Below are 14,106 nucleotides of genomic sequence, written 5' to 3' on the forward strand. Positions count from 1 at the left end.
TACTCATCCTATAGACTCCCCCAACCCCCTCCCCTTCTTTCCCTGGTCAACAGGCCCCCCACATAGTGTCAACCAAAAATACATCTAGCTGACGGTAGCACCAACATATTCATAGTTAGTGTAGGCGTTCAATGTACTTCTTGTTGTTGTCTGTGTTTCTTTTGTGTGTGTGTTTCTTCTGTTTCTTTTTTGTGTGTGTGTTTCTTTTCTTCTTTTACCCCATGACAACCCCCCCCCCACCCACCCCCCCGTTCGCTGCTTTGTCATAATAAACGAGGTATGTTGAATGATCACAATGGGAGTATGTCATACTCTCAATGTGAAACATTGAAACTGTTCTGACCAACCCGACCGACACTTAGACTTCCATTCTCCGTGTCAAACAGCTGAACAGGACAGGTTAAAAAAAAAAAAAAAAAAAAAAAGGATCCACTGCAGGGAAAATAAACATTTGATCATGAACGCTAATTATGTATTTGTAGCCCACTTTGTCATTTTGATAGTAGGCTAATATAGCTAATATCAATACAGTGTATCACAAAAGTGAGTACACCCCTCGCATTTCTGCAGATATTTAAATATATATTTTCATGGAACAACACTGACAAAATGGCACTTTGACACAATGAAAAGTAGTCTGTGCGCAGCTTATATAATAGAGTTAATTTATTATCCCCTCAAAATAACTCAAAATATATTCATTAATATCCAAACCCCTGGCAATAAAAGTGAGTACACACCTTAGAAACTACGTTCATCCCTAAATGTCCAAATTGAGTACTGCTTGCCATTTCCCCTCCAAAATGTCATGTGACTCGTTACAGGAGTGCTGTCAGCATTGCTGCAGAGAATGAAGAGGTGGGGAGTCAGCCTGTTAGTGCTCAGACTATACACCGCACTCTACATCAAATTGGTGTGCATGGCTGTCACCCCAGAAGGAAGCCTCTTCTGAAGACGGTACACATGAAAGCCCGCCCGTCTCATCAGACCATAGGACATGGTTCCAGTAATCCATGTGCTTTGTTGACATGTCTTCAACTGTTTGCAGGCTTTCTTGTGTTCACTCAGGAAACTTGTCGATACAAAATATTGATTTTGTGGCCCACATGACCCAAAATGTGATGTCCACGTATGTTGCACTAGGATATGATGTACTAAGGAATAAAAAAAAATAATTGATGCTAAGTGTTTATGGAGTTTTTTTTTAATTCCCAAAAATTCATTTACCCTAAAAAGGGTTAAACATATGGTTGATGTGTCCAAACTAAAGCCTGCGGGCCAACTGCGGATCGCTGCTCAGTTTTTACTGGCCCACGGGAAATTAAGAAAATATCATTGAAAATGGCTCGCAAAAGAAGCTTCTTAAATACAGCCTTCATTTTCTTGAATTTAACATTAGATGAAGCTAAATATTTTAAAAATTCCTTTCCATTGGCTCGGGAGTCAAAACCTGACAACATGTTGAAGTCAGTGTAGGAAACTTCAGTATTTTCAGTATTTTGTTACACAAATATAAACTTGTATGATAAAATAATACAGTAAGATGAATTGTGCTATTTTGGGTATGTTTTTCTTTGCTTTTTTTGCAAAAAAAAAAAAAATTAATAATAATAATAAGAGGGGCACGTCGAAAACACTGCGGATCTAAACAGAGGGGGGGTGATCTTGAATATCTTTCCTGATAATAAATAGGTGATGTATTAGTAACAAAATGATACCACATCCTTTGATAGAAATGAAAATGATCATCCTATTAAAGAGGGAAATCAAAGACACTCCAAAAATGAAAGTGAACAAAAATGATGCAGCAGACTGCAGCAGTATATATTGCAATATCCCGATACCTCTGGATGATATTTTTTGCTTGTATAATGGCCAACGACAGCCCCAAAACATCAGTACTCTAGAGGAGATCTGCACGGAGGAATGGGCCAAAATACCAGCAACAGTGTGTGAAAAGCTTGTAAAGAGTTACAGAAAATGTTTGACCTCTGTTTTTGCCAACAAAGGGTACATAACAAAGTATTGAGATGAACTTTTGGTATTGACCAAATACTTATTTTCCACCATGATTTGCAAATAAATTCTTTAAAAATCAAACAATGTGATTTTTTTCCCACATTCTGTCTCATGGTTGAGGTTTACCCATGTTGACAATTACAGGCCTCTCTAATATTTTCAAGTGGGAGAACTTGCACAATTAGTGGTTGACTAAATACTTATTTGCCCCACTGTATATTGCAATATCCCGATACCGCTGGATGATATTTTTGCTTGCAGCCCTTAACTCATTCACTGCCATTGAAAGTCATAAATATCAAATCAATTTCAACTGGAAAGGCTTGCGTTGAGTGATCATGTTTCACTGCCATTGATTGAATGATCTCTTGCCATCTCTCCCAGTGAAAATGTATTGTACGTCCATCGCCATCAATGACAGGCAATGAGTTCACACTTAAAAATAATACATTTTAAAAAACAAATCTACCCAATTCCGATCTTTTGCTTAGCAAATGAAAGTGGAATCAATCAAGTTGGCCCTTGCACCCTTCGATTATTCTGAAAGCAGTCCTTGGAGAAAAAAGTTTGGACAGTCTTGGTCTATTGCCAGGGTCCTCAATTACTAGACCGTTGTCCACGACTGGACCACGGCACACCTTTCTTTATTTATTTATTTTCCTTTCAGGCATGACAAATCCAAACAAACATACAGCAATCATATGTGTTTACATTTAATTCAACCCGAAAAGAAAAGGGCAGACGGGAGAAGCCGAAGCTTACTTTCTGCGGACCCAGAGCAAACGGCATTTTTTTTTTTTTAAACAACCTTTTTTAACATATAGTATTTGTATGACTCGCCAGTCTATCGCTATGCGCTACTATTCTATCGCTAAATTCTATTTCATTTTTAGTCAAATGTCTTCCATGTTCCCACTTCTGTTGTCATCTCTAAGACAACGATGCGCTGATTGGCTGAGAGAACCTGCATGCTGCTATTTAGCTAGTGGACAGACCGCAGCAGTGTGAAACACGAGTCGCACTCGGCACTTTGCAATCTATGTGTTTACATGCCACCAGTAGAAGACCGAATTTAACAAAATGGTATGCTCAATGTTGACCAAGAGAAGAAGAGTGGACAACGAAAATCGCAGTTTCAATGACGAATGGACTGACAAAAATGCGTCCATTTTACCAACTGCAAGTACCAAACTTATGTGCTTCATATGCTTCAAGACGGTTACTCTGATAAAAAGTGAAAATGTGAAATGCCATTATGTCAAAGAGCACAGCTCTTTTGAAGTGAAGTTTTCTCCTAAATCAGAATTGAGAAGGCAGGAAATTAACAGGTCATATAAACAGTCATATAAAGAGTCAAGGAAGGTTCTTGTTAAATCTATGACACAACAACAAATTGCAACGGAGTGCTCACTCAGAGTGTCGTGGGTGTTGGCCAAACATAAGAAACCGTTCTCTGATGGAGAAATAATAAAAGAGTGTATGACTGAAGTGATGGCAGCAATGTTCGAAGGAACAGAAAAGGAGGAAATGACAACAAAAATCAAACAAATCTCACTCTCAGATTCATCAACCACAAGACGCACTGAAGTACCGGTACTGGCTGATGATGTGAGTAAACACCTTTGTGACCCCCAAATGCCATTTCTCTCATTGAGCAGTGTTTTACTGTTAAGGTTGCTGTCAATAATTTTTATGTTTGCACCTTAATGACAGAGCTTGTCATTTATGTTCTGTACATGTGAACATGTACTAAACTACTTGCATGTTTTCTTTTTTTGTCCAGAAGTGTTTTACAGTTACAAAATGTACTGTCAATAATTATTGTTTGCACCTTAATGACAGCTCTTATGAGATATTTAGTGTACATTTGTAAACATTAGAAGTGGGAACCTCTTGTTAACTCACGATACGAAACAATTTGCGATACAAAGCTCACGATAACGATGATCTGACGATATGGCGATACAACAATAAATTGATAAATTGGTCAGGAAATCATTCTAGGATATTCTACAAACAACTAATAAACAGAAAAACATGCTTCTGCTGTGAATTGGAACGAGTATCACTTGCAGAAATCTAGTCCATTTGAAGTGGGAGGGATTCGCTGGCACCCTCCCAGTTCAAATGGATTGGACGTCTATGGCCGGTAAAGGCAGCCAATGCCAGGCAATGAGGTAATTTTGGGCCATTTAAGGTCATTTTCCTGTTGATTTTAAGTTACTTCCTGCTGATTTTGGGGTATTGTATGGCTCTCTTTCTGTTTATTTTGAGTTACAGAACAGGAAGTGACTTGGGAATCACACAAATGAATAGGCAGTGACTCAAACTGAATAGAAAATGACCTGTAAATGCCCTAAAATGAACAGCAAGTGACCTGTAAATGCACTGAAAATCGGACAGAATGACTGTGAATGCTCTGGTTTCGAATGAACGAACGCTCCCAGTTTGAATGGATTGGGCGTCGAACACTGTCAATGCAGCCTTAGAGTTAACTGAAACACTATTATGGTGGAATATTTTGGTAGCAACTTGTTGGTTCATTTTTATTTTTACTTTTCTTCTAGACAATGACACCTTTTTAAAACGATATCTCGATTCTCGGCAGGAGCATATCGATAACCTTTTGGGATACAAAGTATCACGATATATCACCATTTTGATATTTTGTCACACCCCTAGTAAACATTGTACTTGCAAGGTTTTTTCTTTTCTTTAAGTCAATAAAATGTTTTGTTAATATATTTTTATTTCATCAGAATGTGCACTGTATTTGTGTTTGGTCAAAAGAAATCCACCTTTACCACCTTCGACCTGCCTTGTACAGTGGGGCAAATAAGTATTTAGTCAACCACCAATTGTGCAAAGTTCTCCCACTTGAAAATATTAGAGAGCCTGTAATTGTCAACATGGGTAAACCTCAACCATGAGAGACAGAATGTGGAAAAAAAAAAAAAAAACTGAAAAAATTCAAATTCCAAATTAGAGTGGAAAATAAGTATTTGGTCAACACCAAAAGTTCATCTCAATACTTTGTTATGTACCCTTTGTTGGCAATAACGGAGGACAAACGTTTTCTGTAACTCTTCACAAGCTTTTCACACACTGTTGCTGGTATTTTGGCCCATTCCTCCAAGCAGATCTCCTCTAGAGCAGTGATGTTTTGGGGCTGTCGTTGGGCAACACGGAATGCTGAAAGACCAAGCCACGTCTCATCTTCAATGCCCTTGCTGATGGAAGGACATTTTCACTCAAAATCTCTCGATACATGGCCCCATTCATTCTTTCCTTTACACAGATCAGTCGTCCTGGTCCCTTTGCAGAAAAACAGCCCCAAAGCATGATGTTTCCACCCCCATGATTCACAGTTTGTATGGTGTTCTTCGGATGTAATTCAGTATTCTTTCTCCTCCAAACACGAGAACCTGTGTTTCTACCAAAAAGTTCTCTTTTGGTTTCATCTGACCATAACACATTCTCCCAGTCCTCTTCTGAATCATCCAAATGCTCTCTAGTGAACAGCAGACGGGCATGGACGTGTACTGGCTTCAGCAGGGGTCACGTCTGGCAGTGCAGGATTTGAGTCCCTGGCGGCGCATTGTGTTACTGATAGTAGCCTTTGTTACTGTGGTCCTAGCTCTCTGTAGGTCATTCGCTAGGTCCCCCCGTGTGGTTTTGGGATTTTTGCTTACTGTTCCTGTTATCATTTTGACGCCACGGGGTGAGATGTTGCATGGAGCCCCAGATCGAGGGAGATTATCAGTGGTCTTGTATGGCTTCCATTTTCTAATAATTGCTCCCACAGTTGATTTCTTTATACCAAGCATTTTACCTATTGCAGATTCAGTCTTCCCAGCCTGGTGCAGGTCTACAATTTTGTCTCTTGTTTCCTTAGACAGCTCTTTGGTCTTGGCCATAGTGGAGTTTGGAGTTTGACTGATTGAGATTGTGGACAGGTGTCTTTTATACCGGTAATGAGTTAAAACAGGTGCCATTAATACAGGTAACGAGTGGAGCCTCGTTAGACCTCGTTAAAAGAAGTTAGACCGCTTTGACAGCCAGATTGGTAGTGACCAAATACTTATTTTCCACTCTTATTTGGAAATAAATTCTTTAAAAATCAAACAATGTGATTTTCTGTTTTTTTTTTTTCACATTCTGTCTCTCATGGTTGAGGTTTACCCATGTTGACAATTACAGGCCTCTCTAATCTTTTCAAGTAGGTGAACTTGCACAATTGGTGGTTGACTAAATACTTATTTGCCCCACTGTATTTGATCGACATTAATAAATGGACCCATGCTTGTTTTTTTTTTTTTTGTCATTTATTTATTTTCTCTTCAGGCATGACAAATCCAAACAACCACACAGCATTTTTATGTGTTTACAATTAATTCAACCCGAAAAGAAAAAGGCAGACCGGAGAAGCTGAAGCTTATTGAATTCCGCCCCCAGTATATTATATAGGATGCAGAAAATATCGAATAAAAATTTTTGACATTCAGATTTCATAGTGATTACAAGGTTTTTTTTTGTGTGTGTGTGTTTTTTAATAACCATCCCCTCTGATTGTTCATTTTCCCACTTGTATGAAAAATAATAATTATGGACCTCAATGTTACCTTAGCAAAATAATGACTGTATGTATTCATTTTTTTTGTGTGATTTATTTATATGTGTTTTTTATTTATTTATTTTTTTTTTTTACATCTGCTTACAATAAGTGGTCCTCGTGCGCTCAAAAAGCATATTTACCCTGTATTAAATTGTTTTCCTCTGGATTGAATTTTTGCTGACGTTGCTTGCAGTAACAAAGCCACGGCGACGGTAGGCAGTACGGAGCAGAGCTTGTCTGTCCGAGGTCTTATTTCCTGATAAAGCGAAGAAGAGTTCATTCTGCCATTACATTCTCCCTCAACCAGGTCGAAGCCGCCAGTGGTGGAGGACAGGTCATTACAAAGCAAGCAAAATGTTGTCCGTGCGTGTTGCAGCAGCGTTGGCCAGGACCCTGCCTAGAAGGGCCGGATTAGTAAGTTTCTCATTTAATATTCCCCGTTGTTTAAATGTCATTCTGCCGCTTGATTTAATTAATACGCAAGCTTTTTACGCGTGAAGGGTAATGCCGAATAAACGTCAATGCAGTAGGCCTCGCGCTAACTGGAATGCAGTTTGAATCTCTCTTGCAAAACACCTATTGAATTATACAGTGATTTTATGTTTATCGCTTTGCATGTTGAATAGTGTTAGTTTCTTGACGTTGCCCTTGTGTCAGCGTCCGTGCACCTTCCAAGTGCGCTAACGCGAGCTAACCTAGCCGCTAGTTAGCAGCTCATTCAACCACGCTTTGAAGGTCAGCTAATCTGACGGGCACCAACAGGGCAGAAACTGCGTCGCACCTTCCTCATTCACTATGCACGACCATCACTATATACATGTAAAATTATTATCGTAGTCTTCATTTGCAGTGGATTTAATCTGAATAAATGAATGCCAGGTGTCCAAGGCTGTGCCGGTCGCCTGCGTTGGGGTCAACCACCTCCACACACATAGACCATGGCTACAAAAGACTGGTAAGCAATACAGTAATATCTGACTAGAAAGTCAAGAAATTTATTGAAGGTCATTACTTTGCTCATGAGGGAGAAATGTGATTTATTAATATTATTTTTTTTAAAAGGCACAGCTGAGGTGTCTTCAATCCTGGAAGAGAAGATCATGGGAGCAGACACCTCCGCTGACCTGGAGGAGACCGGGCGCGTGCTGTCAATTGGTGACGGTATTGCCAGGGTGTACGGTCTGAGGAATGTCCAGGCAGAAGAGATGGTGGAATTCTCCTCTGGACTCAAGGTATGTCCACATTGTCACTCGTAAAGATCACAAAATGCAGAGATGAATTGTACGATAAGAACTGCATGGGTAAATGAACAGAAAATACATTTTGTAGTTTGGGCAGCTGTAATGACGGTACTTCAATTTACTGTGAGTTACAGTGAGAAGCTACTGGTCCAACTTAACTCGGGCTACCATTGTCTGTGGTCAATCAAAATGGATTTGACATCTGTCATCGTCAGTTGCACTAAAACATGGTCATTCATTGCCAGACCTCATAATTGCAGCTGTTAGAGTAAAATAGGAGTTTGTAATGTTACTAATCCACATCCAAGACATTTCCCTTTATCTGCTGTATTTTTGTTCTCCTGTAGGGTATGTCTCTGAACTTGGAGCCTGACAATGTCGGCGTGGTGGTGTTCGGTAACGACAAATTGATCAAGGAGGGCGATATCGTGAAGAGGACCGGTGCCATCGTGGACGTTCCTGTGGGCGAGGAGCTGCTCGGACGTGTGGTGGACGCTCTGGGAAACGCCATTGATGGAAAGGTCCATAATGGTGTTGAATATTACATGAAATGATAATTCTTTGATTATACTGTCTTAAATTGAGATTTTTGCATCACCAAAGGGTCCTCTGGGGTCTAACACAAGGAGGCGTGTAGGTCTGAAAGCCCCAGGTATTATCCCCCGTATCTCTGTGAGGGAGCCCATGCAGACTGGAATCAAGGCCGTGGACAGCTTGGTGCCCATTGGCAGAGGCCAGCGTGAGCTTATCATTGGTGACAGGCAGACTGGGTGAGGACCCCTGAAATGTATTATATCAACACTTTATTGGGTGCTCGTTAAACTAGGCGGCTGACTTTGACGGCTTTCGATGTCCAATCCATCTGACTGGGGGAGAGGCTGGCAGCATAATCATCATTGCCCCTAAAACAACAGCATTCACAGCCTGTGTTCCCAGTTTAAATGAATTGGACGCCTATGCGTTAATAATAAATATTCTCTTACTGATCTAACATGTTATACTTTAAATATATATATATATAATAAAAACTATATATACATTTGAATTTAAAAAATAGCTTAAATTTGCACTATTCTTTCAAATGTACATTATTATTTTATTTTTTTAATTGTATTTATATATGAGCTTTAGAGTGTTATTGGGGCCTAGCCATCCAGAATGTATTTGTTTTTATTAATTCTGTTTTATTAATAAAAATGTCAAATAATTTATAATAATAGTTGAGACCTAGCGTCCATGTGTGAACATCATTTGTCTTGCATCTTTAAGAGGCTGGATTTTAATTGCCAAAAATTCTTACTTATAAAGGGTTAACATACATCTTGTTGAAAAGTTTGTGGGGTGGGGAGTGCAGAAACCTAGCATGGTAATTTAAAAAAATAAATAAATAAGTTACAGCAAATATGAATGTATTACGAGAGCCAAATACGGTTATCTGCTCCCTCCAGCAAAACCGCCATTGCCATTGACACCATCATCAACCAGAAGCGCTTCAACGAAGGCACTGACGAGAAGAAAAAGCTGTATTGTATCTACGTGGCCATCGGCCAGAAGAGGTCTACCGTGGCCCAGTTGGTGAAGAGGCTGACTGACGCCGATGCCATGAAGTACACAATTGTGGTCTCGGCCACCGCCTCCGATGCGGCACCCCTGCAGTACCTAGCCCCATACTCGGGCTGCTCCATGGGCGAGTATTTCCGTGACAACGGCAAGCACGCCCTCATCATCTACGACGATCTGTCCAAACAGGTGACCGGATGAGTTCTTTTGCTTCTCAAACTCTTGACGTGCATAACTGTAATACCACTTTAAGATAACAGCCGCTTTTAAAAACCTCACATCTTTCAATCTTAGGCCGTAGCTTACCGTCAGATGTCTCTGTTGCTGCGTCGTCCCCCTGGTCGTGAGGCCTACCCCGGTGATGTGTTCTACCTGCATTCCCGTCTGCTGGAGAGAGCCGCAAAGATGAACGACAATTTTGGCGGCGGCTCCCTCACCGCTCTGCCAGTCATCGAGACCCAGGCCGGAGACGTGTCCGCCTACATCCCCACCAACGTCATTTCCATCACTGACGGACAGGTCCTTAATGCGTCTCTGCGACGTCATTTCAGCTGTTGCTGCTCCTCAGGTTAACCTTGTTCCTGCTTCTGCTGTAGATCTTCTTGGAGACTGAGCTGTTCTACAAGGGCATCCGCCCCGCCATCAACGTGGGTCTTTCTGTGTCCCGAGTGGGTTCTGCTGCTCAGACCAGAGCCATGAAGCAGGTAAATAAAACCTTAGAAAGTTCAAGATGGGGAAAAAATATATATATATTCCCGTTATTAGTGTGATCAGTTTTTTTTTTTTTTTTTTTTATTTTGTGGGAAAAAATAGATTGTCTAAATTTACACTTTCTTTGATTATCGAATGTAAAATCTCAGGACTTAGAAATATATGTGTGTGTATATAACTAGTGATGCACGATAATACATTTTTCAACCGATAATTTCCTCCTCATTCCAACCGATAACCGATAATGTCAAGCCGATAATTCTATTAAAAGATTTATGTAAAATTTTAAAGTATATACACAAAAGAAAATATTACTGTGCAAAAATATAATTTATTGCTCTTTTTATTTTTCAACATAAAATATGAACAAGTCGTCAATTCAAACATCTAAATAATGACAGATTGTCTAACGTTGTGTAATGGTAAACTTTTGGCAACAATTACTTAGAGAGTAAATACCTAAGTTGCACAAAAATGCCTTTAAAAGTAAGCCATTCCTAACATATATAACATTAATACACTGCAAAACACACCTCCTTAAAACTAGTCCGTTTTAAGTGTAAATCTATTGGCAATAAGTGAAATTATCTGCCATCGCTTCAATTGTATTTCTCTCAGATTTCTTGGAAGAAAAATAGCTAGCTGAAAATAATCTTAACAGCCTTGTTTTAAGCAATACATTATTATACTTAATCCTAAAAAAAACAAAAACTTGGAAGAAGGAAAGATTTTGAATAATATTTGTGGCTACAGAATGTTGATTTAAGAATTTGATTATCCACTGTGACTGTAATTGATCAGAGAAATAAGTTAAATAATTTGAAAAGTGATTGCTAATGTTATATGCTTTGTTGCACACTGTGAAAATTATTAACTCAAAAGAGCGAGATGTCATGTACCCATTCTGTAGCGCTTTGTTTACATTTGCGGCTTTCCCGACATTTGCTTTACAGCAGCTAAACTGATACACGGCAGGACTATTTGGATGGAGTTGGAGCTCTCATCCGCGTGCGTGTTGTTTTGTGCCTGAGTTTTGTTAAGCCGAAAATAAAGGCAGCGTTACAAAGTCATCTGACCGCTCGTCATTTTACATACTGAATGCATTATTGGATGGTTGACTTCGTTTTCTCCATGTTAAATTATCATCGAACCACTGTGCCGTCATGATAAGTTTGCTTACTGGACATCACTTTTTCATGAAGAATGGTGGTCCTATAAAGTGCATTATTTTTTTATCCAGGGCTTTGGTTCTCGGAACATTTCGGTAAAAAAAACAAACCGTGTCTCGTCTCGGCGGCGGCGGCAACTACGTTCTTACCGGATAATCCGCCCGCCCCGACTGGTTCGCCGCGGCGTATTCGGGTCCTGGCTCTGCTCGCACGCCGTGGGGGAACGCTCGAGAAACCGGGGTGTTCGCCGGAGGTCCCGAAGCCGGGAAATCGGGCTCGGCTCGGCCCGGCCTGCCCCGCCTACGGCGAGGCGGCCTGCCGGACCGGCCAGGGCGGCGGGCTCAGTCAGAAGACTGCTACTTGCCGACTATCGGTCTACAGTCGTGCCGGTGTTTAGCCTTAGATGCAAGTTTACCACCCGCCTTAGGCTGCATCCCCAAACAGCCCGACTCTGTATTGTCACAAGCCCCGTAGTTTAGCTTGTGTTTACAATAGCCTTAGCATTCCCGCTAACAGCAGCCTCGTATTCGTTCCAAAAGTCTTTGTGACGCAGTTTTAAACGGCTGCTGGGTTAGTGGTTTTGAATGAAGACGCTTTCTTTCTGCCTGGAACTTCTACGGTACATGTTTCGCAGATGGCGAGAGAGTCGTTTTTTTAATAACAGCCGCCATAATATTCAACTACTTCTTGTCGTGTAACTCCGCCTCCTCAACCCCTCCTCCCTCAGGGGCTTCAGAGAGGGGAGGTGCTGAGGAGGCGGCGGGCTGAATTCTTCGGTTGTGCACATTTGGAGGCTAAATCAAGTATATAATTATCGGATTGCATTATCGTTTGAATTTTTTTTATTATCTGGATTATCTGTGTGACGTCATAATTGCCATTATCGGCTGATAATTATCGGTGACCGATATTATCGTGTATCTTTAATATATACATACACACATGAATAGAAATTTTTAGAAAATGTTTTCTTTATGGATACATTTTTTTCCATTTAAAATATAGATTTATGTAAATTGTTGAATGTTTAATCAAAATATTGATTTGAAAAAGGTCAATTTATTTGGAAATTCATTGGATTTTATTTTTGTCATTTTACCAAAATCTAGATTTTAAAATGATTCTTTAAATGATCATTTTCAGTTAAATAAATGGATTAAAAATGTCTTAATTTTAAATTTCAAATTTATTTTGCAATGGCTTTATCTAGTTCTCATAATCATATTAGCAAAATTTGGAATTAGAGGTCAAAATATCAATTTCATAACAATACCCTACGATCTTGCGCCATGGTCAAAGATATGACATTTGCTGGTATCAGTCTTCCACGATCCGATTCAAGTATTTCAATTTAATACAAAATTCCATAAATATTTAGCACAATATGTTCAATTTTACCTCAATTCTAAAATACAAAGCAATTTTATTTGACAATTTTACTGCTCAACCATTTCAGACATTTTAATGCAAACAGTTCTTTTGAAAAAGACGGCGCATCTAAAAGCTTGTGAAATCTATCGCTATTTTGCGTTTTGATTTGATTTTAAGATGAATGCGCTTAAATCAACCCCCATTTTCAATATACATTTAGTGATCATGAAAATCAAATTCACTTTGCAGGCTGCTTTCTCAAGTACATGTCAATGGTAAAGGCATGTAAGCCTGCGCACTGATACCACAACCATTTAGATTCTGTGACTATTTTAGGGACGGAGGGTCGTTAGCAGTGTTTTAATTAGATAAGTGTAGATTTGAGCTCATCCCTGTGTTAGGTAGTTGTTTAGTGTATTTTATAACCTTGCAGGTGGCCGGTACCATGAAGCTGGAGCTTGCTCAGTACCGTGAAGTGGCTGCTTTCGCCCAATTCGGCTCCGATCTGGACGCCGCCACCCAGCAGCTTTTGAACAGAGGCGTCAGGCTCACGGAACTGCTCAAGCAGGGACAGTATTGTGAGTGCTGCACAAATGCCTCAATATGCCTTTTTTTTTTTTTTTTTTTTTTTTTTTAATGTTGGACTAAATCAGACTACTTACTTTGCTCCCCCTTCAGCACCCATGGCCATCGAGGAGCAGGTGACAGTCATCTACGCCGGTGTCAGGGGACACCTGGACAAAATGGAGCCCAGCAAAATCACAAAGTTCGAGAAGGCTTTCCTGCAACACATCCTCAGCCAGCACCAAGACTTGCTCGCTGCAATCAAGTAAGATCATTTTACATTCAAATCAGAATTGTATTTAAGTGCTTAAAAAAACTTAAACACGAAATCTACAATATTTGCGTTTCAGGGCTGATGGCAAGATCTCAGAGGCATCTGATGCCAAACTGAAGCAGATTGTCCTGAACTTCCTGTCCAGCTTTGAGTGAGCAGGCAAACCACTTGAGTTGATCCCCAGCGACCCCTACCATTATGTGCGTGAACACACGCAACGTCAAAACCTCCATGTACAAAGTTGTCCTAATAAAATTTTACAAAGTTATCCAACTGTAAAATTATTCAGATTGGCCAAATTCTACTGCACGTGTGGACCATTTCAGAATGTTAGTGATGAGTCCTGCTGTTCACTGTAATAATTGCGGGGGAGTCGATATGTTTGTGTTTCGGCTCCTTTGGAGCTAACTTTGTTATGAGGAATAAATTCTATTACATAAATTAACCAGGTCTGTATTCTCTACTAAAAGAAGGCATAGAGAACAACTCTTGATAGTTAAAGCACTCCATGTGTATGTATGTATATAATAATACACTAAAGATGTGAACGAAAATTCGGTGCTGAAAAAACTGTTAAAAGGC

The 14,106-nt window shown here is 39.9% G+C and overlaps 1 protein-coding gene across 1 annotated transcript; it reads left to right on the plus strand.

The window, feature by feature from the left end:
• The first annotated feature begins 6,881 nt into the window (after positions 1-6,881).
• Positions 6,882-13,969, plus strand: LOC130912776 (ATP synthase subunit alpha, mitochondrial-like). Its single transcript, XM_057830798.1, has 11 exons — positions 6,882-7,048; positions 7,514-7,589; positions 7,697-7,866; positions 8,223-8,396; positions 8,479-8,645; positions 9,324-9,624; positions 9,730-9,954; positions 10,032-10,139; positions 13,120-13,264; positions 13,365-13,515; positions 13,601-13,969. Exons 1-11 carry the CDS (start codon positions 6,989-6,991, stop codon positions 13,677-13,679), a joined length of 1,656 nt encoding a protein of 551 aa, XP_057686781.1. The 5' UTR covers positions 6,882-6,988; the 3' UTR covers positions 13,680-13,969.
• Positions 13,970-14,106: the final 137 nt, after the last annotated feature.

The sequence above is a fragment of the Corythoichthys intestinalis genome, chromosome 3 (assembly GCF_030265065.1).
Source record: "Corythoichthys intestinalis isolate RoL2023-P3 chromosome 3, ASM3026506v1, whole genome shotgun sequence".
Taxonomy (NCBI): Eukaryota; Metazoa; Chordata; class Actinopteri; order Syngnathiformes; family Syngnathidae; genus Corythoichthys; species Corythoichthys intestinalis.

Bases quoted from the DNA above. Each gene is read 5' to 3' on its own strand.
- LOC130912776 (XM_057830798.1), top strand. From the start codon at position 6,989: ATGTTGTCCGTGCGTGTTGCAGCAGCGTTGGCCAGGACCCTGCCTAGA. The intron at 7,049-7,513 runs GTAAGTTTCTCA...AATGAATGCCAG, and splicing joins TGCCTAGAAGGGCCGGATTA to GTGTCCAAGGCTGTGCCGGT. The intron at 8,646-9,323 runs GTGAGGACCCCT...TGCTCCCTCCAG, and splicing joins ATTGGTGACAGGCAGACTGG to CAAAACCGCCATTGCCATTG.